The 26427-nt window shown below is 40.4% G+C and overlaps 1 protein-coding gene and 1 pseudogene across 9 annotated transcripts in view; both read right to left on the bottom strand.

Moving 5' to 3' along the window:
- The window catches only part of CCDC18 (coiled-coil domain containing 18), a 139487-nt gene that overhangs the window by 90598 nt on the left and 22462 nt on the right, over positions 1-26427 (bottom strand). For all 9 annotated transcript variants that reach the window (XM_070405615.1, XM_070405609.1, XM_070405614.1 and 6 more), the window contains 6 exons: positions 23382-23510; positions 11091-11187; positions 7821-7942; positions 6623-6914; positions 1904-2028; positions 797-957 (listed from right to left, as the gene is read on the bottom strand). In XM_070405615.1, coding sequence (XP_070261716.1) covers positions 797-957; positions 1904-2028; positions 6623-6914; positions 7821-7942; positions 11091-11187; positions 23382-23510 — 926 coding nt within the window. The remainder of the gene's footprint in view (positions 1-796; positions 958-1903; positions 2029-6622; positions 6915-7820; positions 7943-11090; positions 11188-23381; positions 23511-26427) is intronic.
- LOC139004786 (U2 spliceosomal RNA) lies at positions 17321-17409 on the bottom strand (annotated as a pseudogene).

Genomic DNA, 26427 nt, shown 5'->3' with positions numbered 1-26427 from the left:
ATATAAACATGAAAAACAAACAAATCGTATCAAGTGTTTGTTTTAGGGGAATATTTTATTGTAAGGAAATTTTACTTTAATAAAGTACTTGTGGGGGGGGGGGGGTGGCGGTTAATCTTCACCCGAGGATATTTTTTCATTGATTTTTAGGGAGAGTGGAAGAGAGAGGGAAAGACAAAGGGAGAAAGATCAATGAGAGAGAAACATCAATGTGAGAGAAACACATCGATGGCTGCCTCCTGCAGGGAGGGGCCAGGGGCCAGGCAGGGGAGGAGTCTGCAACCCAGGTATGTGCCCTTGACAGAAATCAAACCTGGGACACTTGGGTCTACAGGCTGACCCTCTATCAGCTGAGCCAAACGGGCTAGGGCTAAAGTACATTTTTTTAAAATATAATTTTATTGATTTCAGAGAGGAAGGGAGAGGGAGAGAGAGAGATTGAAACATCAATGATGAGAGAGAACCACCAATCGGCTGTCTCCCACATGCCCCCCACTGGGGATCAAGCCTAAAACCTGGGCATGTGCCCCTGACCGGAATCGAACCCAGGACCCTTCAGTCCGCAGGCCCAAGCTCCATCCTCTGAGCCAAACCGGCCAGGGCTAAAGTATATTTTTAAAGAATCATGCAAAATTTAAGAATTTTGAAATAATTTTTGCTGTCTTATCAATCCATAACTAGTAATAACAGATTATTTAGTATGTTTGATAATAGTTGGTAAGCCATTTATTTTTTAAAAACTATCACAGAGAACTCTGATCATAATTTATTTTAAAAATTCATAAAATATACTCACCTACTTGACTAGTTCCTAGTTTTACAGGTTCTGTTTCTAAACTATGTAATTTGCCATTTTCTTTGATGTCATTATGAGAAATAAGACTCTGAGATAACTGATTTGCAGTTAGATTTGCCTGGAGCTTTTGAATTTCTGCCTCTTTTATTGCAAGCTTAATCCTAGCACAGAGAAAAGAAGCCAAAAAATATTAGAAAGGTTCTATAAAAATATCTCATACTATTTTTTACCTTTCAAGATGGAAAAAATTTAAAACTGGTATTAGTCAACTATTGGGCAGGATATGCAAATTCTTTTCTACCACTGATTGGACTATAAACTGGTTCAGATACTTTAGAAACTTGGTGATACCTAGTAAAATTGAAAATGTACACACTATGACTCAGATTTTCACTTTTAGGAATATATACTAGAGAAACTCATCTATATTATAGTTAACATGTATAAATGTGTACTTTGTAGCACTGTATGGAAAAGACAGAAATTAGAAACACAGTAACTATCACTAAAGGAATAAATGGTGACATTGTTATAGGATAGACTCTTATACAGCTATAGAAACTAAATTAACCACATTAATCCATGCACCGATCAATCACTCTATCTACTTCAACATGGATGAATTTAAAAAATGATCGAGTGAAAAAGCAAAATTACAAACAATATAAACATATAGTATATTTCTGTGTGCAAGCATATACAAAATGGATTGAAGAATATGTACCCAATTCATGATGGTGGATACAAAGGAGGAGAATGGGACTAGTGGTAAGAATCAAAATGTATAATTTATCCTGTAATGTTTTATTTTTTATTTAAATAAACAGATTTGAAACAAATATCACAAAACATTAAGAATCAATTCTTTGGCCCTGACCAGTTTGGCTCAGTGGCTAGAGCGTCGGCCTGTGGACTGAAGAGTCCCAGGTTCGATTCAGGTCAAGGGCATGTACCTTGGTTGCGGGCACATCCCCAGTAGAAACAGATATTTGTTATAATACTCTGGACTTTTAGTATATTTTTCAACATTTCAATTAAAGATCTTAATTTATTACCAGTTTTTAAAAACATTGTATTTGCTACAACTTCAGAACCTAAAAACCATACCTCAATTCCGAAATCATCATTTTATTTGTCTCACAGCAGCCAATGTAGTTGTCTTCCTTGTTTGACAAACTACTCATCTGTTGCTTAGCAAGAGATGATTTAAAACCAAGCATTTCTCTTTTTAACTGTAAGTATAAAAATAAACATATAAATTTATAATATCTGTGATATAATTTTTTTATTCAGAACTCCAACTCTGAGAAATGGTGTGAATTTAATAGAAACAACCTAACATCCATCAATAGAACATATAAACACATTATGAAATAGAAAGATAATGGGAAAACTGCAATAGTTAAATAAACCTGCATGATGTAAATCATTATGGAAACATTACATAATATAAAACTGAATGTAAAAAAACAGTAGCACATGTAGTATTTTTTTAGCCGTGTAGTATTTTTTAAAATGCACTAAACTATATATATGTGTGTGTGTGTGTGTGTGTGTGTGTATGTGTGTGTGTGTGTGTGTGTATACATATACACATTCACACACACATATATATAATATATATGCATATATATTATATATATATGTATATATATATTCTAGATGCATCTGTATGTGGCAATATTTAAAATATGAACAAGAAGGCCTTGGCTGGTGTGGCTTAGTGGTTGAGCATCAACCTATCAATGAGATAATGGTTTGATTCCTGGTTAGGGCAAATGCCTGGGTTGCAGGCTAGATCTTCAGTACGGGGCGTGCAGGAGCCAGCCAATCAATGATTCTCTCTCATAACTGATATTTCTCTCTTTTTTTCTTTTTAAATGTATTTTTATTGGTTTCAGAGAAGAAGGGAGAGGGAGAGAGAGAGAGAACATCCTATATACCAAAAGGTTGCCATTTGATTCCTGGACAGGGTACATGCCCAGGGCTGTAGGCTCGATCCCTGATAGGGGGTGGGCAGGAGGCAGCCGATTAATGTTTCACTCTTCATATCCACATTTCTCTCTCCCTCTCCCTTCCCCTCTCAAAAATCAATAAAAAATTTTGAAAATATGGACAAGAAGGATACACATGAACTTCAAAATAGTTGCTACCTCTAAGAGGGAGAGAATTAGATGTGATAGGTATATAAAAAGGCTTCATTTACCTGTAAAATTTTATTCTAAAAAAATCTGAAGTGGATATTCAAAATGTTATCCACATTTAGCAAATGCTATGCTACATTGGTCTCTGTGCTTTTCTGTGTGCTTGAATAACACAGAATTTTTAAATTAGTTGTAAAAAGGGGCAAGGTAAACAATATGACCATTACCTTCAAATTATAACCAAATCACATTTTCTAGAATGAAGAAACTCACATTTCCAAACTATGTTATTCTTAGTACTGCATGAAACACAGGATCAAGCATATTATCACACTACCTTTAGAATCTCATATTAAATAAATTTTGATACTGAGTCAAATTAGAATATCACTTTAAGATGAATGCTATCTGCATATGTTACTATCAGATTTATAAAGCAAACTGGTGCATTAAAAACCTAAGCAAATAATCAAAAATCAGCATCCTAGGAAAGTAGATATAGCAGAGGCTGGGAACCAAGAATCATACATTCAGTTTCAATTCTGCTACACGTTATTAACTTCATGGGTAGCTATTTCTTCACCAATAAAACAATGGTATTGAATCAGATACTTTCTAAGGTCCCTCGTAGCTTCATAATTTCTTGACAGTTTAAAATTGTTAAAAGGCTACCGTTCAACCACGATACATTTATCTGTAGCTTTCTCCTGATCTCACCATTATTTTACACTTATCAGAAACAAATTTCTGATACAGGTATAACTTAACTTCTTCCTAATCTCACTTGTAACTATGATCATATGCATATATAACTTAAAGAGAAAAAGGGACTGGCTACATTATAAAAACATTTTCATGTTCTGTACCATTCAGTCAGTACGTGAGAAGTTGCTCAACATTAATCATTAGGGAAATGCAAATTAAAACCACAATGTGATAACACCTCATACACACTAATATAGATATAATAAAAAAGAATAAACAATAACAAATATTGGCAAAGATGTGGAGAAATAGGACTCCTCATGCATTGCTGGTAAGGATATAAAATGGTGCAGCCACATTAAAAAACATTTTGGCATAAATTTACTATATAACTCAGCATTTCTATTCCTAATCAAAAGAAATGAAAACATATCCACACAAAGACTTACATGCAAATGTTCATAGCAGCATTATTCATAATAGTCCCAAAGTAGAAACAATCCAAATGTCCATCTTTTGGTGAATAAATAACATGTGGCATATCCACACAATGGGTAATAGTCAACAATAAAAAGAAATGAAATACTGATATATGTCACAATGAATGACCTTCAAAAACATTAAGAATGCAAAAGAACAGATGCAAAAAGAGACGACGGTTAATTTAATTTATAAGAAATGTCCAGAAAAGACAAATCTCTAGATGCAGAAAGTAGATGAGTGGGATAGGGATTAAAAATGGTGGCAGAGTAAGTGGATGCTGCATGGACATGCTTCCAGGAACAAACTGGAATTACAACTAAAATACAGAAAAACTTCCTGAATAATCAACAGAAAACTCGCAGGAGAGAACCCTGATACCTAAGGACCAAAAGTGGAGACCACATAAACTGGTGGAGGGGCAGAGGCACGAAAGGGCTGGCTGGGCGCCCACAGACAGCAACTGAAGTCCCAAGGAGATTATCTCAGTTGTCAGGGGTTGCCACTGAGAACTCTGGGATCTAATCCCCAAGCTGGGCTCCCCAGCAGAGAGCATCAAAACTGAAGAGGGTACCCACATAACATCTGGCTATGAAAAGCAGCTGAAAATTCAGGCACCCTCTTAAAGGGTCAATGCACAAAATTCCCTGTGGAGCTACCCATCTTGTGTTCCAGCAGAGAGGGGGTGAAGTGTACTGGAGCTGAGAGAGCAGAAGTCAGGACTGGGGATCAGGGGGATAGAGTTTAGAACGCAGACACCCCAAGTTTCCTGGGCTGAGTCATTCCCTCACACAGGACATCTTTCCAACATAGACATTTGCCTTGCCTGTGAGGAAGACAGTTGACATACCCTATTGGAAAAAACCTTGCCCTTAGGTCACTTAAGAGATTAAAAATAACAATTAGTCTCCAGGCAGAAGCAACCGCCCTACCCTGTCAAAAAAAACTCTCACCACACCTGAGATGATTGCCTGGGAGGCAATTCAAGAGGAATGCTATCAGTCTGTAGGCAGACGCAGTCTCTGGAGGCTTTGAGTGTTTGCCTGATCTAATTAGTCAGAAACAGCTTTTAACACTGTCCTGCACTAGACATTGAGAGGTGTAGAGCAGAGTCACCAACTTTTCGGACCTCATGGACTACCAGTGATCCGCAGACCACTGGTTGGCGATCGCTGCTCCAAAGGTTTCCTTAAACCAGTGGTAGCCAACCTTTCAGACCTCACAGACCACCAGTGGTCTTGGCGACCGTTGGTATAGAGGATCTAATACATAGTCACAAACCCACAGACAGCCAAAATGAGAAGACAAAGAAACAACCTCCAAATGAAAGAACTAGAGAATTTTCCAGAAGAAGAGATAAATGAAGGGGTAAGAAATTTATCTGAAACAGAGTTCAGAGTAATGATGATAAAAATGCTCAAAAGCATGAAAAAGAAAGTAGATGAGTGGCTCCCTAGCGGTAAGGGTGGGTACAAAAACTAATTATAAATGGCACAAGGGGTCTTTGGGAGATGAAAAAAATGTTTGAAAACTGGATTGTGGTAACTGTTCTAAAACTTGTAAATTTACTAAAAATAATTAAACAATACACTTAAAATGGGTAAATTTGGTGATATATAAATGTCACTTTAAGAAAGCTATTTTTTGTGGGAAACAGTATGGAGTTTCCTCAAAAAATTAAGGATGGAATTCCCATTTGACCCAGTAATCCCACTTCTAGGAATATATCCCATGAAATCAGAAACACCTATCAGAAAGGATATACACAACCCTATGTTCATAGCAGCACAATTTACAATAGCTAGGATTTGGAAACAGCCAAAGTGCCCATCAGCATATGAGCTGATTAAAAAACTGTGGTACATCTACACAATGAAATACTATGCTTTTGTAAAAAAGAAAGAATTCTTACCATTTGCAACAGCATGGATGGACCTGGAGAGCATTATGCTAAGCAAAATTAGCAAGTCAGAGAAAGATAAATATCACATGATCTCACTCATTTGTAGAACGTAATGAACAAAAATAGATCCAGAGACACAGAAGCATTGAACAGACTGTCAAACGTCGGGAGGAAGGGAGGGTAAGAGATCAACCAAAGGACGTGTATGCATGCATATAAGCAAAACCAACAGACACAGACAGTAGCGGGATGAGGGCATGTGCTGGGGGGTGGGAATGGCTGGGGAGAGGTCAATGGAGGAAGAAGGAGACATATGTAATACTTTAAACAATAAAGAATTTAAATAAAAATGTTTTAAAAAGCTGTTTTAAAAAAATTCTGTGCCATTCTTATATATGACATCTGAGAGACTGAGAAAGGCTGAAATAGTAGAAAGCAAAAAAGAAAAAAAATAGGAATTAGACAGAAAAGAAATTGATGTTTGAAAGTATAGACATCTAAAAAAAAAAAAAAACAGAAGCTAATAAATCAACCACAAAATGATGGTTTCTTATAAAGCACTTCAGTAAAATTTTCCCTTTCACTCATACTTACCGGCAATCGGGACATAATTTTATCCAAATGTCTCAGTTCCACTCTTGAACTTTCTATTTCTTGCTGACATACATCCAGTCGCTCATTCTGTGTTGCAATACGGACCTTTAATTCTCTGTTTTCATTTATTAGAGAAAATTTTTCTCGAAGTATTTCGTCTTTGTCCTCTAACTCACTCTCTAGCTTCAAAATACTTTGTCTAGATTCAGATAATTGTGCCATTATTTCTGAATTTTTCACTGCCATGATTCTTATTTTTTCTTTTCCATCGTTATTTTCTTCTTTTAACTGCCTATGAAGAAAAAAAAGCAGAAAAATTAAAACATATTCATTTTTAATAATGATATTTAGTTAATCTCATACAAAATATTTTAAAGCTTAATTTTGAAATAAAAATATCTGCTCACATTTACCATGTGCCTACTTTCTGCATGCCAGGTACTCACAACTTTATGTGGTAGCACTATTATTACTTCCAGTTTATATTTGGGGATATTGAGGCACAGAAAGGTTATGAAACTTGCCCGGTGTCTCACAGTAGGTAGTAGGGTAGGATAACCCCATTATCTCAGAAGCATTTCTGTTCCTTTTTAAAAGTGTGAAACAGGAGGTGTAACTCCAAAATCCTGACACAACTTTTTGCAGCTTTAAGAAAGTTTTAGATCATGTAAGGAACAATGATGAAGCATCAGCCACAACTCCATAAGGTAAAGTTTAATCAACCATTAACAGATTACGAAGCATTACTATTTTCAAATACATATACCTATGTATTTGTCAAACATTATGACAATCTAATCTTTAGAATTGTTAATGTATTTAATCAGTTCCCTTTTTCACATTTTTAAGGTCTCTAAAGGGAGAAGGGCTGGACTAGGTGATTCTTCATGATTTGAAGATACGTATTTTACTAACTAGCTAATGTGGTCACACTATAAGAACATTAAGTGTGTGTTAATTTTCTCTAAATATTTGCAAAGCAAAAATTGTGATATTATTCTATATCTACAAGTATATCAACATACATTTTATTCATTTAAAATCCTCACTTCATTATATCTAGAAAACAATTTGTCATGAAGCCTATCTTTCTACATAACTTAAGACCACAATTAAAATATACAAAATACTCTATTCCAAAATGCTTCAATTTCTTCATTTCCCCACAAAAATCCTTTTCTACAACGGGATACTGTACCTTAATTTCTCTTTTAGAATTTCAAGGTCACTTTTATATAGAGCACACTTTTCCTGTAGCCTTTTATTTTCTTTTTCACAGTTAATTAGATTTTTCTCTAATATTTCTTCTTCGGCTTGAACCTAAAAACAATAATTTGTTTTAAGTATGCACACTAATGTCATAGGTTTTAGGTTTTTTAAACTAAAAAGTAGTGACTTTTGAAATAATCAGGAGAGTGGAATACGTATTCCACCCATTTAAGTCACCAACCTTATAGTAAAGGGAGGAAAGTGAACTTCCTGGACAGGGAATAGGATTCTAACTACCTGTTCAGAAATGGTTAAGAGCCTATGACAGAGGGGCAATAGCAAGAGTGTTCTGGCCTCACATGGACAAGTCAAACAACTCATGCAGGGATTCTGCATGAAGTTACTAAAGGCTAACTTTAGTACAAATGCTCCAGAGAAGTAATTTTTGAAACTGTAGCTACAAAATACTCCCAATGAAATCATAGTCCAAAATTTAAAACAAAAGCCATGTACCCAGGATGGAACAGTGGGAGTGGAGGACTGGGCAGATCTCCCTCACTTCCTTTGTTACATCTATCTAACTATAGGGCTCTGCTGAGCAGTTTGAAATTGATAATCCTAAGAAGGGTTATGAAAAATCATCTCTTATATTTGCCTCTCTCTCCTCCATAAAGTCCTCCCTTTCCTCGAGGATACCCACCCTATACTAGTCATTCTACCTTCCCCTACAGATTACCTTTTTAAAAATCACTTCTATGATATTTCATTCCCACAGGGACCGTCTCCAAGGCTTTTAAACAGTAACCTAATTAATTCATATTTAAGATTTTGGTATCAAATGGGATTTTGATTTCTTAATCATCCTATCTAATAATAGACAAACATGGTAATTAACTGTAACTTCGCTACCCTTCCCATTGGCTAATCAGTGCAATATGCAAATTAACTGCCAACCAAGATGGCGGCTGGCAGCCAGGCAGCTGAAGCGAACAGGAGGCTTGCTTGCTCCAGTGATGGAGGAAGCCAAGGTTCCCCGCTTGCTGCTGCCGGCCTCTGAGCTGCACGCTAAGAAACAATGTTGCAATTATAGAAGCTAAACAAACCCCAGAAACCTGCTTTCAGCCAGCCGGGCCTCAGAGCTGGAGTTGCAACAGTGTTTCAATTATAGAAGCCAAACAAACCAGATACTTGCTTTCAGCAGCCGAGGTCTCAGAGCTGGAGCCGAGCCTCAGAGCTAAAGCCGGCTCTCAGTTCCAGTGACAGCCACAGAAGGTAAATAAATCCCAGAATTAAAAAAAAAAAAAGAAAACGAGCCACCGAAACCGGTTTGGCTCAGTGGATAGAGCGTCGGCCTGCGGACTGGAAGGTCCCGGGTTCGATTCCGGTCAAGGGCATGTACCTGGGTTGCGGGCACATCCCCGGTGGGAGATGTGCAGGAGGCAGCTGATCGATGTTTCTCTGTCATCGATGTTTCTAACTCTCTATCTCTCTCACTTCCTCTCTGTAAAAAATCAATAAAATATATTTGAAAAAAAGAGAAAAAGGAGAGGTTGGGAGCTTCAGTCACCTGCCAGCCTGAAAACCGCCCTCAGCCCCTCACCCAGACTGGCCAGGCACCCCAGTGGGGACCCCCACCCTGAAGGGAGTGTGACCAGCTGCAAACAGCCATCATCCCCTCACCCAGGCTGGCCAGGCACCCAAGCGGGACCCCCACCCTGATCCGGGACACCCTTCAGGGCAAACCAGCCGGCCCCCACCCGTGCACCAGGCCTCTATCCTATATAGTAAAAGGGTAATATGCAAACTGACCCTAACAGCAGAAGGACTGGGAATGACTGGTCACTATGACACACACTTACCACCAGGGGGTAGACGCTCAATGCAGGAGCTGCCCTCTGGTGGTCTGGGCGCTCTCACAAGGTAGGAGCTCTGCTCAGCCACAAGCCAGGCTGATGGCTGCCAGTACAGCGGTGTTGGTGGGAGCCTCTCCTGCCTCCTCAGCAGCACTAAGGATGTCCGACTGAAGCTTACTGCTCCCCGCTGGCAAGTGGACATCCCCCGAGGGCTGCCGGGCTGCCAGATGGATGTCTGATTGCCATCTTAGGCCCAATGCCCCGGGAAGCAGGCCTAACCCAGCAGGTGGACATCCTCCGAGGGGTCCCAGACTACAAGAGGCCATAGGCCGGGCTGAGAGAACTCCCTCCCCAAGTGCACAAATTTTTGTGCACCAGGCCTCTAGTATATAATAAAAGGCTAATATGCAAATTGACCCAACAGCAGAACAATCGATCACTATGACGCACACTGACCACCAGGGGCAGACGCTCAACGCAGGAGCTGCGCCCTGGTGGTCAGAGCACTCCCACAGGGGAGTGCCACTCAGCCAGAAGCTGGGTTTATGGTTGGCGAGCGCAGTGGCAGTAGTAGGAGCCTCTCCTGCCTTCAAGACAGCGCTAAGGATATCTGACTGCCAGCTCCCTACAGGTAGTGGGCCTAAGCCATCAATTGGACTTCCCTTGAGGGCTCCCAGACTGAGAGAGGGCTCAAGCCAGGCTGAGGACCACTCTATCCACTAAGCCAAAGCGGTTATGGCCCTTCTACCTTTCTTTAATCAGAATCATTAACTTCCTGCTTCAATTATCTCAAGATGGAAGTCTCTCATAACAGTATCAGTTGACCAGACCTCTCTTCTGAGCTCCACAATTGAACATCTAACATGTGGCCTTCCTCCAAACAGGTTTTATTACAATGTGGTATTACTTGAAGATAGCAAATAAATGTAATAAAGCCATTATATTACTATGAAGAATTTGTTCAGGAATCTTCCCTTTGCGAGGCAGAAGTGAGCCCCTCTCAGGGTGGTAGATCCAGGGAGATCAACTGAAGGCTACATAATCTACTCTTTTATTTTCCCTGAGGTTATAGGAATAAATTTCCTGCTTCTATTTCTATAGCTCCAACTTCTGCTCACTCACCCCATCTTTCTCTATATTTTATTTCTTCTCTTGTCTCCACTCTTTTCTCTGGATAAAAAAGTTTCAACTCATTATAAAAATAATTGTCCATCAATTAGTTAAGGAACATCATGCTTAACTAATATTTATAAATTCTTTATTTCAAAGATTTTATTATAAGTGAGATAATAAAAATTACTCCCTGCTTTAATCATAAATACATATATTCTATTTATGTCTCTATTTTTACAATATGGACTGTAATACTAAACACTGACTTTGTACAGTCAGTTAATTAGATTTACCTTTTCCAGCTTTTCAGCCACTTTTTCTTTATAATGTTGGAAAGCTTTACTCAGCTCTTCAGCATTATATAGTGCTTCATTCCTTTGTCGTTCAGCTCTAAAATTTAAAAAGGGATAATTAATAAAAGCAAAAGGTGCCCTGCACTGAATAGTTAAGTTCCAAAGTAACCTATATTTAATTTTGAGGAATTATTAGAGAGAAACAGATTTCTCTGTACTAAAAAAAAAAAAAGTACTAAGCTTAAACTGCAAATAAAAAATGAAGATTAATAATTTCCTTACTATAAAATATCAATATAAAACATAAAATATAACAAAATATTTATAAACATACTTTAAATCATACATACATTCTTATGTGTTGGCAATATTTTTCCCTCAATCCAGAAGACAGACAAGAGAAGTAGCCTGAGGCTGTATGATAAATTGTCACTTCACTGCCTAATATATTAAAAATACTCGGCAAATCCTATGACCTTTACAAAGATCAGGTAAATTTTCAAAAAGGTATTTCAAGAGACAGTAACTTTTATTTATGCAGATATAAGAATCTGAACAACAAAATCCAATCATTACCTAGAACTGTCTTAAGCCCAACCATGCTGCCTCACCTCCTAGCTGACTGACTGACCCTGACCTTTCATCATACTTCTCACACTGAATTGAGACTATTGGGCTGGAACTTGGTCAATTTCCTATCCACATCTAAAACTTTCCTAGCCCTGACCAAGTAGCTCAGTTGGTTAAGCATTGCCCCAATATGTCAAGGTTGTGGGTTTGATTCCTGGTCCGGGCACACATAAGAACCAACCAATGAATGTGTAAATAAGAACAACAAACCCATGTTTCTCTCTCTCTTACTATCTCTAAAATCAATAAGTAAAATATAAAACAAAACCCACACAGAACTTTTCTATATTTAAACCCATTCTCATCATATTGTTTCCAGTGTTAGGGAAGTGTAGTGACTCTTCTTCAACATGATTTCCTTTTCCAGTACTCTGGAACTTAGCTCTTTCCTTTGAGAAACTTACTTGGTCTTCTGTATTTTAGCCTCTTCTCTATTGGCTTACAAACTCAAGTGAAAGTATCCCTTATTTCCTAAATATGTGGTTCTTAAGTCTGGATAGCAACTGTGAATACTGGAGATGTCTATTTGGTTTCAAAGTTTCAGATAAAAAATAGCAAGTATTTAAACAATAAGAGATTTATCTGAACATCTAAGAAAATACATTCTATTAATTTGCAAAGCTAGAATTCAGAAAGGATAGGATACCTATGTTTCTCACTTAACAAAACAAAAACCCCCAGATATTGTGCTTTTCCCATGTTATCCTTCCTTTCAAGCCAAAGTTATCCACTTTATAGATATCCACTCCTCTTTACCACCAATTATTTTTTAAAAGTCATAACATATTTCAGTCACACAGAACCGTCTGTATATATATTATATATGCATGTACTCACAACCCACACTTAATGAATCTTAAATCTGCTATTTTTGCTTCATGGAGACTTAGTTGCTTATTTATTTTTAATCCTTACCTCAGGACATGCTTTTACTGATTTGATTTTATTTTTGTTACTCCTCACTTGAAGATATTTTCCCGTTGATTTTTAGGGGGAGTGGAAGACAGAGAGAAACATCAGTGTAAGAGAAGACATTGATTGGTTGCCTCCTGCATGAGCCCCAACCATGGGCCTGGGCCAGGTAAGAGCCTGCAACCAAGGTACGTGCCAGTGACTGGAATTGAATCCGGGACCCTTTGGTCCTCAGGCCGATGGTCTATCCACTGAGCCAAACCGGCGAGGGAGCTTTTATTGATTTTAGAGAGAAGGAAAAGGGAGAGAGAGAGAGAGGGAGAGAAGGAGAGGGGGAGAGGGAGAAAGAGAGAGAGAGAGAAACATCCATCAGTTGCTTTCTGCACTCATCTGATAGGATCGGACACACAACCTGCCCTGACCAGGAATTGAACTCACCACCTTTTGGTGTATGGGACAACACTCCAATCAACTGAGCCACACAGGTCAGGGAAGACTTTTTTATTTTAAGCAAACAAAGACATTACAGAGTTGAGGTCCTGTCCCTGTGAGTCTTTTCAAAATCCCATTCCCCTGACTTCTTCCACAAAGGTAACCCTAGAATCACTTTGTTTTTTTAAATTACAAAACATTTTGGAAGAGTGTGGGGGCAGAAGGGGGTCCTAATATATGGTGGCAAGAGAAGATTTGACTTTGGGTGGTGGGCACACGGTGCAATATACAGATCTTATAACATAGAAACCCATACCTGAAACCTATATGTTCATGCTGACCAATGTCACCACAATAAATTAATAAAAATAAATAAATAAAAGCACTAAGATGTAACATTAAAAAACATTTTGTATATTTATATGCTAACCTAAACCCACAAATAGTACCTTATAATTCATCTAAGAGGCAGATTGTTTTCACATTTTTAACTTCTCTAAGATTGATATGTATTTTACAATTGATGGTATCTCAGTTTCATGGTGATATTTTTTTCTTAGTGATTACTAAAATAATGGTATATCTTAAAATCTGTGTAATCTTACATTTAATAAAATATCAGTCTTTTTTCATGTTTTTATATTTTATACAAATGGCATCACACTGCCTGTATCCTACTGCAAATTGCTTTTGTTCAATTCATTCAAGACCTATCTATATTCACCGATATGACTACAATTCATTTAAAAAAAATCTATTACATAATATTCCATGGTATAAAAATACTGTAATTTATTTACCCAATCCACAGTTGATAGACATTGAGGTTTTTTTCTCAGCTAATACAAACAACATTGCAGTGAACATCACAATGCATAGTTTCTTAGCAATATATGTGAGAGTTTCTTTAAGATAAATAACTAGGAGCAAAATTGCTAGATTTTTTCCAAAAGTTATTTCAAAATTGAAGGTACTATAAAGGTGAACATTCAACTTTATTAAATCTTTTTTTAAATTTTCACAGGAGAATATTTAGAGAAAGTGGAAGAAAGGGGGGAGAAAGAGAGAGAGAGAAAGAGAGAGAGAGAGAGAGAGAGAGAGAGAAACATCGATGTTGGAGACACGCATGGATTGGTTGTCTCCCGCATGCACTCCAACCAGGGCTGGGGATCAAACCTGCAACCCAGGTATGTGCCCTTGACTAGGAATCAAACCCGAGACCCTTCTGTGTGCTGGCTGATGCTCTAACCATGCAGCCATATCAGCCAGGGTGTTTATTAAATCTTTTTCAACAATTTGTACAGCAGCTCTACCAATTTACATTCCCAAACAGAAATGTGTATGAGTTTCTGTAGTACCACACCCTCACCTACACTTAGAGAACCAGTAGAGAATAATATAAATAATAACTTATTTAAGCCTCCCAACAATCTAAAACTTGTCTAATTTTTATCATAAGTTCCTCAATGGTATATGAGGAAGAAAGCTTGTTTTAAATTTCCAAACATACATGACTTGGGAGATTATATTCCAATTTAACTGTACTGTGGTATGAGAAGGTGATATGTGTGACATCAATCTTTTGGTGTTTATTGAAACTCATGTTTTCTGGCATAGTGAGGTAGGTAACAGATTATAAATGTTATAGAAGTGCTTGAAATAATATCATTTCTCAAATTGTTGGGTATAGGGTTCTAGATAAGCATCCACTAGATCAAGATTATTAATTGTCATTCAATTCTTCAACTTCTTACTTTTTTTGTTGTTTAATTTAATAATTCCTAGTAAATGTATAAAAACGTTCCCCGTATAAGATTTATTCACTTCTACTTGAAATTTTATTTTCTTTATATATACTTGGACTAAATTATTAGATACATGTAGGTTTAGAATCTCCACAGCTTTTTCCTTAAGTGCTACTTAAACATAAATTTATCATATGAATTATTTTTAACTCTAGTAATGCTTGTTGCACTTAAATCTATTCTGTGTGATTTTAATATAGCTATATCTACTTTGTTTTGGTGACTATTTGCCTGAGATATTTCTTTCTATCTCTCTGCTTTAAACTTTTGTGTTCATATTTTAAGTATGTCTTTTATAAACAGCATAAAGCTAAACAATCTCTGCCTTTATACTGGCTTTTTAATCCATTATAATGAATCTTTTATACCGAAAAAATATCTTTGCAAAAGTTTAAATCTTTCAATTTCAGAATGCCAATATTTATTCTAACACTTCAAAAAGCTCCAAGAGTCTTCATGTCACATCTCCACCCAAAATTCTCAATTGGCTATTTATGCTTTCCAGGTTAAAATACAAATCCTTTGGCATAACACACAAAGCCATTTATAGTCTGGACCAAACCTGTTTTTCTTGCCTCATTTCCTATTACACCTACCCATTTACATAGCCTATATAATAAAAGGGCAATATGCAAATTGACCCTAACAGCAGAACGACTGGGAATGACTGGTCACTATGACACACACTGACCACCAGGGGCCAGATGCTCAATGCAGGAACTGCCCCCTGGTGGTCAGTGTGCTCCCACAGGGGGAGCTCTGCTCAGCCACAAGCCAGGCTGATGGCTGCCAGCACAGCGGTGGTGGCGTGAGCCTCTCCCGCCTCCTCAGCAGCACTAAGGATGTCCAACTGCAGCTTAGGCCTGCCCCCCGCTGATAAGCAGACATCCCCCGAGGGCTCCCAGGCTGCCAGAGGGATGTCTGACTGCCAGCTTAGGCCCGATCCCTTGGGGAGCGGGCCTAAGCCAGCAGGTGGACATCCCCCAAGGAGTCCCAGACTGCGAGAGGGCACAGGCCAGGTGGAGGGAGCCCTCCCGAGTGCACAAATTTTTGTACATCGGGCCTCTAGTAAGTATATAAAATTCCTCAATGTTCTTCAGCAATGATGTTCTTTTATATTTCTACTAGAGGCCTGGTGCAAAAAATTCGTGCACAGGTAGGGTCCCTAGGCCTGGCCGGCAATCAGGGCCTATCAGGTTTCCTGCTTCCTCACCTTCCCATCTCCTCCTTCCCTCATGTCCCACGCACTGCCTCTGCGCGGTTCCCCCGCCTCCCTGCTTCTTCCTTTCCTCGCTCCCTCAGTGTCCCGCTACCACTGCTGGTCACCCGCTATGTTCTGTGCCACCCCCTGTTGGTCAGCACATGTCATAGCGAGTGATCAAACTCCTGTTGTCCTGGTCGAACTCCTGAGGGGACACTTTTATATATACACTAGTAGCTCGGTGCACAAAATTCATGCACATTGAAAGGGAATTAATTAGAGGAACATAATTTGGACTATCTAATATCAATAATATGTGAGCGTGAGGCAGGCCATGTTTCTGAAATTCAATGACATGAATTTTAGCTACTACTTTGCCAATAAAATGGAATTTACAGATATCATTTAAAAGAGCATTCAGCTTAATATTAAAAACTCTGGCTACCAAATCAGGTCTGTTTTCAATTTTTTGCCAGTGTTATAAATTGTTTGCAATATCTGTCCATTTGGGGTTGTATGTCATGGTTATGAATAAATTGGGCTTGCCATACCTTGTTACAATTGCCATAGCATCCTGATGTCACTGCTGCATATTTCTGGGCCTACCCTCAAAAGATGATGGAAGTATTATCATTTTACCAATCAGCACATTGTCCTTTTCAGATCTAGATATGAGATAATCCATCAAACCACTATATTTTTCAACTCTCAACTTAGATTGTTTGCTTTGATGAAATTAATCCGATTGGCCTCCATTTTTTAATACGAATCCACAATAAACTGTTGAGTTAATTTTCCTGCATTTAAAATAGGATTGAAAGTGTCCCACACACAGAGATGAAATCCATAACACTGCATTTGTGTGACTCGTGTCCTTACATTTTGTCTAGTATTATTATCGATTACACTGTTGTCTCTGAATCTTAATGCAATATCTGTTCCCCAGCCTTTTTCACCATGTGGAAAAAGAATAGGATATGTCATTGCATCTAACGAAGGAAACAGGATATTGATTTGTTTCATTTTAGTGGCATTTGGATTATTGGGATCTGGTTTACAATGAATGAGCAAGTCCCTTTCAAAAGGAGGCTCTCCATCTTTGTCTCTGAATATGACAGCAATCTCGGTTACACTGGGAGAATTATATCTACCCAGATCACTGTTACGATCGTATTTAATCACCATTGTTACCTCTGTGGGAGCAATACCTTTTGCTGCTGCTTCAGATTGGGCTGCCTTTTCTACCTCATGTAGCATCTTGTACGATTTTTTTTTTTAGATATTAAACTGTTAAGAACAGATACTACACTTGATCTTAGCCAAAAGGCAGAGAAGCGATTGTACGATTTTTTTAATTCATTTATTTCATGCATGAGGTTGTTGATGTTGATCATGAGTCTTTCTGAGCAGCCCTGGTTTTCTGGCATTGCTAATCTTTTACTTGTAGTTTCGGTTGTATCCAAAATATAGAGTTGAGCAACCTTCTAAGAAACACCATCTGGAGAAAAACCAAGATGGCGGCATAGGTTAACGCCGGAGTTTGCTGCCTCGAACAACCACTTCAAAAATACAACTAAAAGACGGAACGGACATCATCCAGAACCACAGGAAGGCTGGCTGAATAGAAGTTCTACAACTAGGAGGAACCGAGAATCAGAGGAGGCGCAGTGCTGAAGTAAAATACTAAGGTGTGGAGTGCGCACGGCTCGGGCTGGTGGCTGAGGGCGTGGTTATCTGTTTCAATCCGGAGGGAGCTTCAGACTCAGAGCTCCAGATCTGGGCAAGTCTCTAGGGACCCAGACTCAAACGGGAGAAGCAGGACTGTCTGGCTACGGTCCCTCTGAGGTTTGCAGCTGTTGCTGGGACAGAGAGGCAGAGCCCCTGGGGACGGACTGAGAGCAACCATAACTGCTCCCTCCTCCGCCCTGTTGATCCCGTGGGACCCGCCCCACCCAAGCCCTGCACAGAGCCATTTGCCGGATAGCCTCAGGCAAAGGCTAGATTAGCACCTCCCTAGAGGACACAAGTTCTTCCACTGCAAACACAGCTGATTATCACAGCCAGTCAGCCTGGAGGTCAAATCCCTCTAGTATTAACTACAACAATCAAGGCTTAACTACAACAAGACTGCCCACAAAGACCACTAGGGGGTGTACCAAGAAAGCGTAAAAAAATGCGGAGACAAAGAAACAGGACAAAACTATCAAGGGAGGATATTGAGTTCAGAACCACACTTTTGAGGTCTCTCAAGAGGCTTCTAGAGTCTGTCGATAAACTTGATGAGATGTACAGGAAATCTAATGAGACTCTCAATGGTGTGATAAAGGACCATCTAGAAAGTAAGCATACACTGACTGAAATAAAGAATATTATTCAGACTCCCAACAGCAGACCAGAGGAGCGCAAGAATCAAGTCAAAGATTTGAAATACGAAGAAGCGAGAAACACCCAACCGGAAAAGCAAAATGAAAAAAGAACCCAAAAATACGAAGATAGTGTAAGGAGCCTCTGTGACAGCTTCAAACATACCAATATCAGAATTATAGGGATACCAGAAGATGAGAGAGAGCAAGATATTGAAAACCTATTTGAAGAAACAATGACAGAAAACTTCCCCCACCTGGTGAAAGAAATAGACTTACAGGTCCAGGAAGCGCAGAGAACCCCAAACAAAAGGAATCCAAAGAGGGCCACACCAAGACACATCATAATTAAAATGCCAAGAGCAAAAGACAAAGAGAGAATCTTAAAAGCAGCAAGAGAAAGAGACTCAGTTACCTACAAGGGAATACCCATTCGACTGTCAGCTGATTTCTCAACAGAAACTTTGCAGGCCAGAAGGGAGTGGCAAGAAATATTCAAGGTGATGAATACCAAGAACCTACAACCAAGATTACTTTATCCAGCAAAGCTATCATTCAGAATTGAAGGTCAGATAAAGAGCTTCACAGATAAGGAAAAGCTAAATGAGTTCATCACTACCAAACCAGTATTATATGAAATGCTGAAAGGTATCCTTTAAGAAGAGGAAGAAGAAGAAAAAGGTAAAGATACAAATTATGAACAACAAATATGCATCTATCAACAAGTGAATCTAAGAATCAAGTGAATAAATAACCTGATGTACAGAATGAACTGGTGATTATAATAGAATCAGGGACATAGAAAGGGAATGGACTGACTATTCTTGGGGGGAAAAGGGGTGTGGGAGATGCAGGAAGAGACTGGACAAAAATCGTGCACCTATGGATGAGGACAGTGGGTGGGGAGTGAGGGCGGAGGGTGGGGTGGGAGCTGGAAGGAGGGGAGTTATGGGGGGAAAAAAGAGGAACAAATGTAATAATCTGAACAATAAAGATTTAATTTAAAAAAAAAAGAAACACCATCTGAAGGATATAAAGTTCCAGTATGGTGATAAACTTGTCAGTGCATTCTAAAACAGTATGGCCCATATCTTGATGGCGATGCAATATTTGCACCCATGGAAGGAAAAGCAAAAGAACTATTTATGGAACGAATATTTTCCAGGAAATTTTTACTATCAGAATCTTCGTTTGTCGTCAATCTTTTTAAATATGCAGGGTAATCTGGAAAATGTATATCATTTGGACAGACTTTCCCTTTGCTTCGACATCAAGTAAACTTCCCATCGGATGGTTTTTTCATCCTAGAAATTTAGGGATAGGCAAAATTCACATCGAACAGTCATTCCACCACAACTATGTTCGAGAATTGCATCCTCATGTACTCCATTTTCGCTGAGAAGGCAGTTCCTACTGGTATTGGTAGTACTTGTTGATGACTGTTCTCTAGACATATTCTGTCGTCGCCACCACCTTCTTTCAACTTCAAAGGCACATTGGTCTTCAGACATTTTCTGTCAATAACACCCGTGTTTTTCGGCATTGGAGCGACATTTTTCCAGTAGCTGGTGTTCAGATACATCCTGTCGCAGGCGCCACCTTCTTTCAATATCAGATGCACTCTGCTCTGCAGACACTTTTTGTCGATAACACCGGCATCTTTCAGCTGCAGAGCTACGTTATATCAACAGTTGTTCTTTAGACATAGTCCCACCTCCCAGCTGTCACGGTCTGAGATGCAGGTGAATGACAGTCCTGGCTATCAGGCCACTGAGAGCTGTCTGACCAATGGCTGAATCTGGCTGACTCTGTGGGGGTGGGACTTCCTCCTCCCTGCTGTCAGTTTCCACAGCTGTGATGAGGAAGTTGGACAGAGGGAGCCTCACCCTCCAAGCCACCCTCTCTCTCGCTCTGCTCTATGTCCAGCAGTCTCTTGCTCTGCCAAGTCCTCCAAACCTCCTGCTCTCCACCAGCTAGGTCCCAGGAGTCAGCGGGAGTGGCTTGGCGCACCTCCTGGGGCTGGTGAAGGTCCTGGGAGCCCGCAGCTGTGGCTGCCATCACCTCCGGGGGCGCTTGACACCTGCATATGCAAATTAACTGCCATCTTTGTCAGATAATTTGCATAGTCACTCGGATTGGCTGGTGGGCATGGCTTGAGCATAGCGGAGGGATGGCTAAATTGCATGTTTCTCTTTTATTATATAGGATATATACTAGGGGCCCAGTGCTCGAATTTATGCACCCTGAAAGGAATTGTGGGCCACGAGGCTGCAGTGGGCACAGGGGTGGGTCTTAGCCCATCCTCCGCACTCCCACCCAGACCCTCCCCCTGTGGCCCCCAGTCCCCTGTCTGTAGGCAGCCCTGCTCCCACCCCCATCAGTCCCATGCGCTGATGGCGCGGAGCAATTGGGGCTGGCGCCAGCAGTGGGTGAGAGCAGGGCCTGCATCATCAGTGAGTGCAAGCAGCTGCTCCTGCCCCAATTGCACATCAGGAGCAGGGGGAGGTGGAGAAGCCCTCAGGGACAACTGGAGCCAGCAGCACCACTTGCACCAGCTGATGGCACCAAGCAATCGTGACAGGCGTCAGGTGCCAGCAGCAGGTGCGAGCGGCAGCTCCGGCTCTGGCTCTGGCGCCAGCAGCAGATGCGAGTAGGGGCCAGCACTGGCAGTGGGTGCGAGCAGTAGCTCTGGCACCAGCAGCAGTGTGAGCAGGGCCATTGGTGGCAGTGGGTGCGAGAGGTGGCTGCCAGCCTCAATCGCCCCCCAAGAGCAGGAGGAGGTGGAGAAGCCCTGAGGGGCGATCAGGGCCAGCAGTTGCCACTCGCACCTGCTGACGGTGCCAAGTGATTGGGGCAGGCGCCGGGCTCCGGCAGCAGGTATGAGTGGGGCTGGCACCGGCAGCAGGTGCGAGCGCCCGGCTGGACCATGGCATCCAGAAGCAAAGAATTTTCAGTGACCACCAGAGCTGTTCCCCGATGACAGTGACCAGCGCCCCACCTTGGTCTGGTGCCCCTGCTCACCTGCTCCACCATCCCACCACGGCAGATGCCCACCATGTTCCATGCTCTGCCACCTGCTGCCAATGCCCACCATGTTCTGTGCATACCCCCTGGTGGTCAGCGCACGTCATAGCGACCAGTTGTTCGGTTGTTCTGCTGTTCGGTCTATTTGCATGTTAGGGTTTTATATATATAGACTAGTAGATAGATGCCTTTGCACACGCTGTCCAAACTGTGGCCATCCTCACTATTCACTTTGTGAAAGCAAAGTCAATACTTGACCCTAAGAATCATATTAAGTTTTAGAGAGAGAACTAGTTGCTCTTCCTTTGTATTTTTTCTTAGCTATATTAGAAAGCTAGTTTCCATAATATTACCTCACTGTAATAACCATATGTAAAAAGCTTATTTGAATAAGTCTGAATTTCAGACTAATTAACCATACAGTTTATTAATTTTTTAAAAATATATTTTTATTGATTTCAGAGAGGAAGGGAGAGACGGAGAGAGATAGAAACATCAATAATGAGAATCATTCATTGGCTGCCTCCTGCACATCCCCTATTGGGGATTAAGCCAGAGGATTGAGCCCACAACCCAGACATGTGCCCTGACTGGAATCGAATTGTGACCTCTCCACTCAACCACTGAGCCACGCCAGGAGGGCTTTAACCATACAGGTTACAATCATGATAGGTACATTTGCTAGTGTTTATTATTTAAAAGGCACCTAACATTTCTTTTTTCATTTAATCCTTATATCAAGACAATATCATCTCAATTTAAAGATGAGCAAACTTAGATTCAAGAAGGACAGATAATTTTCCCAAGGTAACAAAGCCACTGAGAGGTAAAATCTGGCTATTTAACTCCAAAACCTAAACATTACCTCAAAGTAATATTGACTACCAAATATACATTGGTAACTGAAACTAGACCAGCCAAATGCTGCTAGGTTTCAAGATGTTTAAATAAAAATGCAAACAAATATTTAATCTATTTATGACAAATTTTCAAAATACACTTTCTTTGTAATGTTATTTACACTATAGTGCAAATTTTAAAATATTTTTAATGTAAAAGATAAAAATACAGATTATGATTTTACTTTATGTAAAAGTTGTCATAATTACATTATTATATTGCAAAATCTCATTGATTTAAACTAAAAATGTTAAGTATTAGTTTAAAAGTTAATTGACATTCAAAGTTAATGGTTCCTGGGTCAAGGCTACCTACAAAACTTTATTTTAAGACATGGTTTAAATAAAATAGATATTCTTATAGTACTCATGTATTCCTTAAGGAAGACCCAAAGACACTTTCTCATGAATTTTATGTAAGTCATGCAACTTAATTTCAGAAATAATATCATTATATTGATCATCATTATCAGGCTCTTAGGAATTAATCCCAATCAAGAATGCCAATAACATAAAATTCACACATGAAAATTTTAATTGAGTCCTGGTTGGTTAGGCTCAGTAGATGGAGTGTCAGCCTGCGGACTGAAGGATCCCGGGTTCGATTCCGGTCGGGGGCACATGCCCAGGTTGCAGACTCCATCCCCAGTGGGGGACGTGCAGGAGACGGCCAATCAATGATTCTCTCTCATCACTGATGTTTCTTTTATTTTTTTTTTCCCCCAAAGCTCCCCTCCACCTGGTTCCCACTCCACCCCAGGCCCTCACCACCCTACTGTCTGTCCATCACTGATGTTTCTATCTCTCTCCCCCTCTCCCTCTCTCTCTGAAATCAATAAAAATATATTTTAAAAAATATTTTAATGGGAAATGAAAATAAAAATGTACCAAAAAAATTAAGTTATTCTACTGACAAATTTCTGAAAAATTTTCACTTCAAAACTTAGCTAGAATTTTAAATAGGTAATATATTCTTTTTTTCCCCCTTACAAAAAAAAGAAATAACTTGCTTTAAAAACACATACCTCTTTCCTTGTTTACTTTGTTCAAGTAAATCCACCTTCAACTTTATACATTCCTCTTGGGACTTCTGCAAACTCTGTTCCTTTTCAATCACCATTTTCTGACTCTGCTCTAATTTATCTTCTGCCTCTCTATAAAATAAAGGGTATTTTTAAAGGTTATTAAAGAGATTATGCCAGTATGCAAAAATAGTTCAACATTAGGAATTCTGTTAGTTTAAATGAGAATTAAGAGAAATGAATATTTAATTACAGAGAAAGAAAAGGCATATTTATCATTTGCCAGCTAGGAGTTTTAGTAAGAATAAAATAATACTTCCATCAAATTATATATATATACAGCTTACTAGTATATCCTATTTCATGGTCAGATACTAAAAGCACTATCATATAGTTTAGAGACTGGATAAGAATGACTATTATCACCACCATATTCAATGATTTTTTTTCCTGACAGGTACAAAAAAGCAAATATGAAAATATAATAAGTATCCTATCTAATAAAAGAGAAACATGGTAATTAGCCGTATGGCTGCTACCCTTCCCATTGGCTAATCACTGAGATATGCAAATTAACTGCCAACCAAGATGGCGGCCGGCAGCCAGGCAGCTGATGCGAACAGGGAGGCTTGCTTGCTCCAGTGATGGAGAAAGCCAGGTTCCCCGCCTGCCTTGCCGGCCTCTCAGCTGCAGTTTAAGAAACTATGTTACAAATATAGAAGCTGAACAAAACCCCAGAAACCTGCTTTAGTCAGCCGGGCTTCAGCAAGCAGGACCGCAACATTGTTTCAAATACATAAGGTAAACAAAGGCCAGAAACCTGCTTTCAGCAGCAGAGGCCTCATAGCTGGAGCTGAGCCTCAGAGCTAAAGCTGGCCCAGAATAAAAAAAAAGAAAAAAAGGGGCGGTTGGGAGCTTCAGTCAACCGCCAGCCTGAAAATGGTCCTCAGCCCCTCACCCAGGCTGGCCAGGCACCCAAGTGGGACCCCCACCCTGATCCAGGACACCCTTCAGGGCAAACCAGCCAGCCCCCACCCATGTACCAGGCCTCTATCCTATTTAGTAAAAGGGTAATATGCCTCCCAGCACCGGAATCAGCGTGACAGGGGGCAGCGACCAAACCCCCTGATCACCCTGCGGCTCTGTGTGTGACAGGGGGCGGGGCCACACCTCCCTATCCGCCCTGCTCTGTTTGTGACAGGGTGCGGCGCCCAAAGCCCCCCCCCCCACCCCTATGGGCCTTGCTTTGTGTGTGACGGGGTAGAGCCATAACCTCTCCATTGGCCCTGCCCTGAGTGTGACAGTGGCGGTGCCCCAACCCCCTGATCTGCCCTGCTCTGTGTGTGACAGGGGGTGGTGCCCCAACCCCCTGATGGGCCCTGCTCTGTGCGTGACAGGGGGGAGCTCCCCAACCCCCTGATGGGCCTTGCTCTGTGCATGACAGGGGGAGCTCCTCAACCCCGATCAACCCTGCTCTGTGTGTGACAGGGTATGGAGCCCCAACCCCCCCGAAGGGCCCTGCTCTGTGCGTGACCGGGAGTGGCACCGCAACCTATCGATCCTGCCTTGAGTGTGACAGGGGGCGGTGCCCCACCCCCCCAATCGGCCCTACCCTGAGCGTGACTAGGGGTGGCATCGCAACCTCCAGATCCACCCTGCTCTGTGCATGACAAGGGGTGGCGCCCCAACTCCCCAATCAGCCCTGCTCTGAGCCCGACCAGGGGCTGCACCTAGGGATTGGGCCTGTCCTCTGCCACCCAGGAGCAGACCTAAGCCAGCAGGTCATTATCTCCCAAGGGTTCCCAGACTGCGAGAGGGCACAGGCCGGGCTGAGGAACTCCCTCTCCCTGCCGAATGCACAAATTTTTGTGCACCGGGCCTCTAGTAAATATATGAAAGAAAAGACAAAATTTTCTTTTTTTGCTGATATCATTAGCTACCTAGAAAATCCAAGATAATCAAATGACAAATTATTAGACTTAAAAGAATATGACAAACACTCCAATCTATCTATAAAAGGCTAAGTGACTGACTGTATGTCCCTCCGACCAGCCGATGCATATGACGTCCACTGGCAATTTAAAAATAAACGTTGACTCACACATGCGCAATACATATAAAGCTCTTGGTTGTTCTGATTCCAAGAATTGATTTGTCCCCGTCTGACACTGGCATCCCATTTAAATTAATTCGAAGACAGTTTCCCATGATGCCAGCATTTGCGATGACTATTAATAAATCACAAGGACAAACTCTAGACAGAGTAGTAATATTCCTACCTGAATCCGTTTTCAGACATGGTCAGTTATATGTTGCTTTCTCTCGAGTTCAAAGAGCACGAGACGTTAAAGTTAAAGTTAATTTCATCACAAGGGAAATTAGTCAAGCACTCTGAAAGTGTTTTTACTCTGAATGTGGTATACAGGGAGATATTAGAATAAGTTTAATCAATTTATTAGTCACTTTTTTTTTTTTTTAAATATATTTTATTGATTTTTTTACAGAGAGGAAGGGAGAGAGATAGAGTTAGAAACATCGATGAGAGAGAAACACCGATCAGCTGCCTCCTGCACATCTCCTACTGGAGAAGTGCCCGCAACCCAGGTACATGCCCTTGACTGGAATCGAACCTGGGACCTTTTAGTCCGCAGGCCGACGCTCTATCCACTGAGCCAAACCGGTTTCGGCATTTATTAGTCACTTTTTATCAATGTTGTTTTTATGTCATGTTCTTATTGTTTTTTTTTTTTTGTTTTTGTTTTTTTTTTTTTTTTATTTTCCTCTTAAAGTATTACAAAGGGTATTACATAAGTATCCTTTTTCCCCCCCCCGCCCTTGACAAACCACTACCCTCCCTTACCCCCCAGTGTCTTATGTCCATTAGTTATGCTTATATGCATGCATACAAGTCCTTCGGTTGATCTCTTACTCCCCTCCCTCCTGCCCCCCAACTCTCTCTGGCCTTCCCACTGCAGTTTGACAATCAGTTTGAGGCAGCTCTGCCTCTGTATCTATTATTGTTCAAAAGTTTGTAATGGTCTTTATTATC

This window comes from Myotis yumanensis, unplaced genomic scaffold, assembly GCF_028538775.1.
Source record: "Myotis yumanensis isolate MYYU_CA2020_CCGP unplaced genomic scaffold, mMyoYum1.0.hap1 SCAF_2, whole genome shotgun sequence".
Classification (NCBI taxonomy): Eukaryota; Metazoa; Chordata; class Mammalia; order Chiroptera; family Vespertilionidae; genus Myotis; species Myotis yumanensis.
The sequence above is the reverse complement of the archived record's forward strand: the minus strand, read 5'-3'. Positions and strand labels throughout refer to the sequence as shown.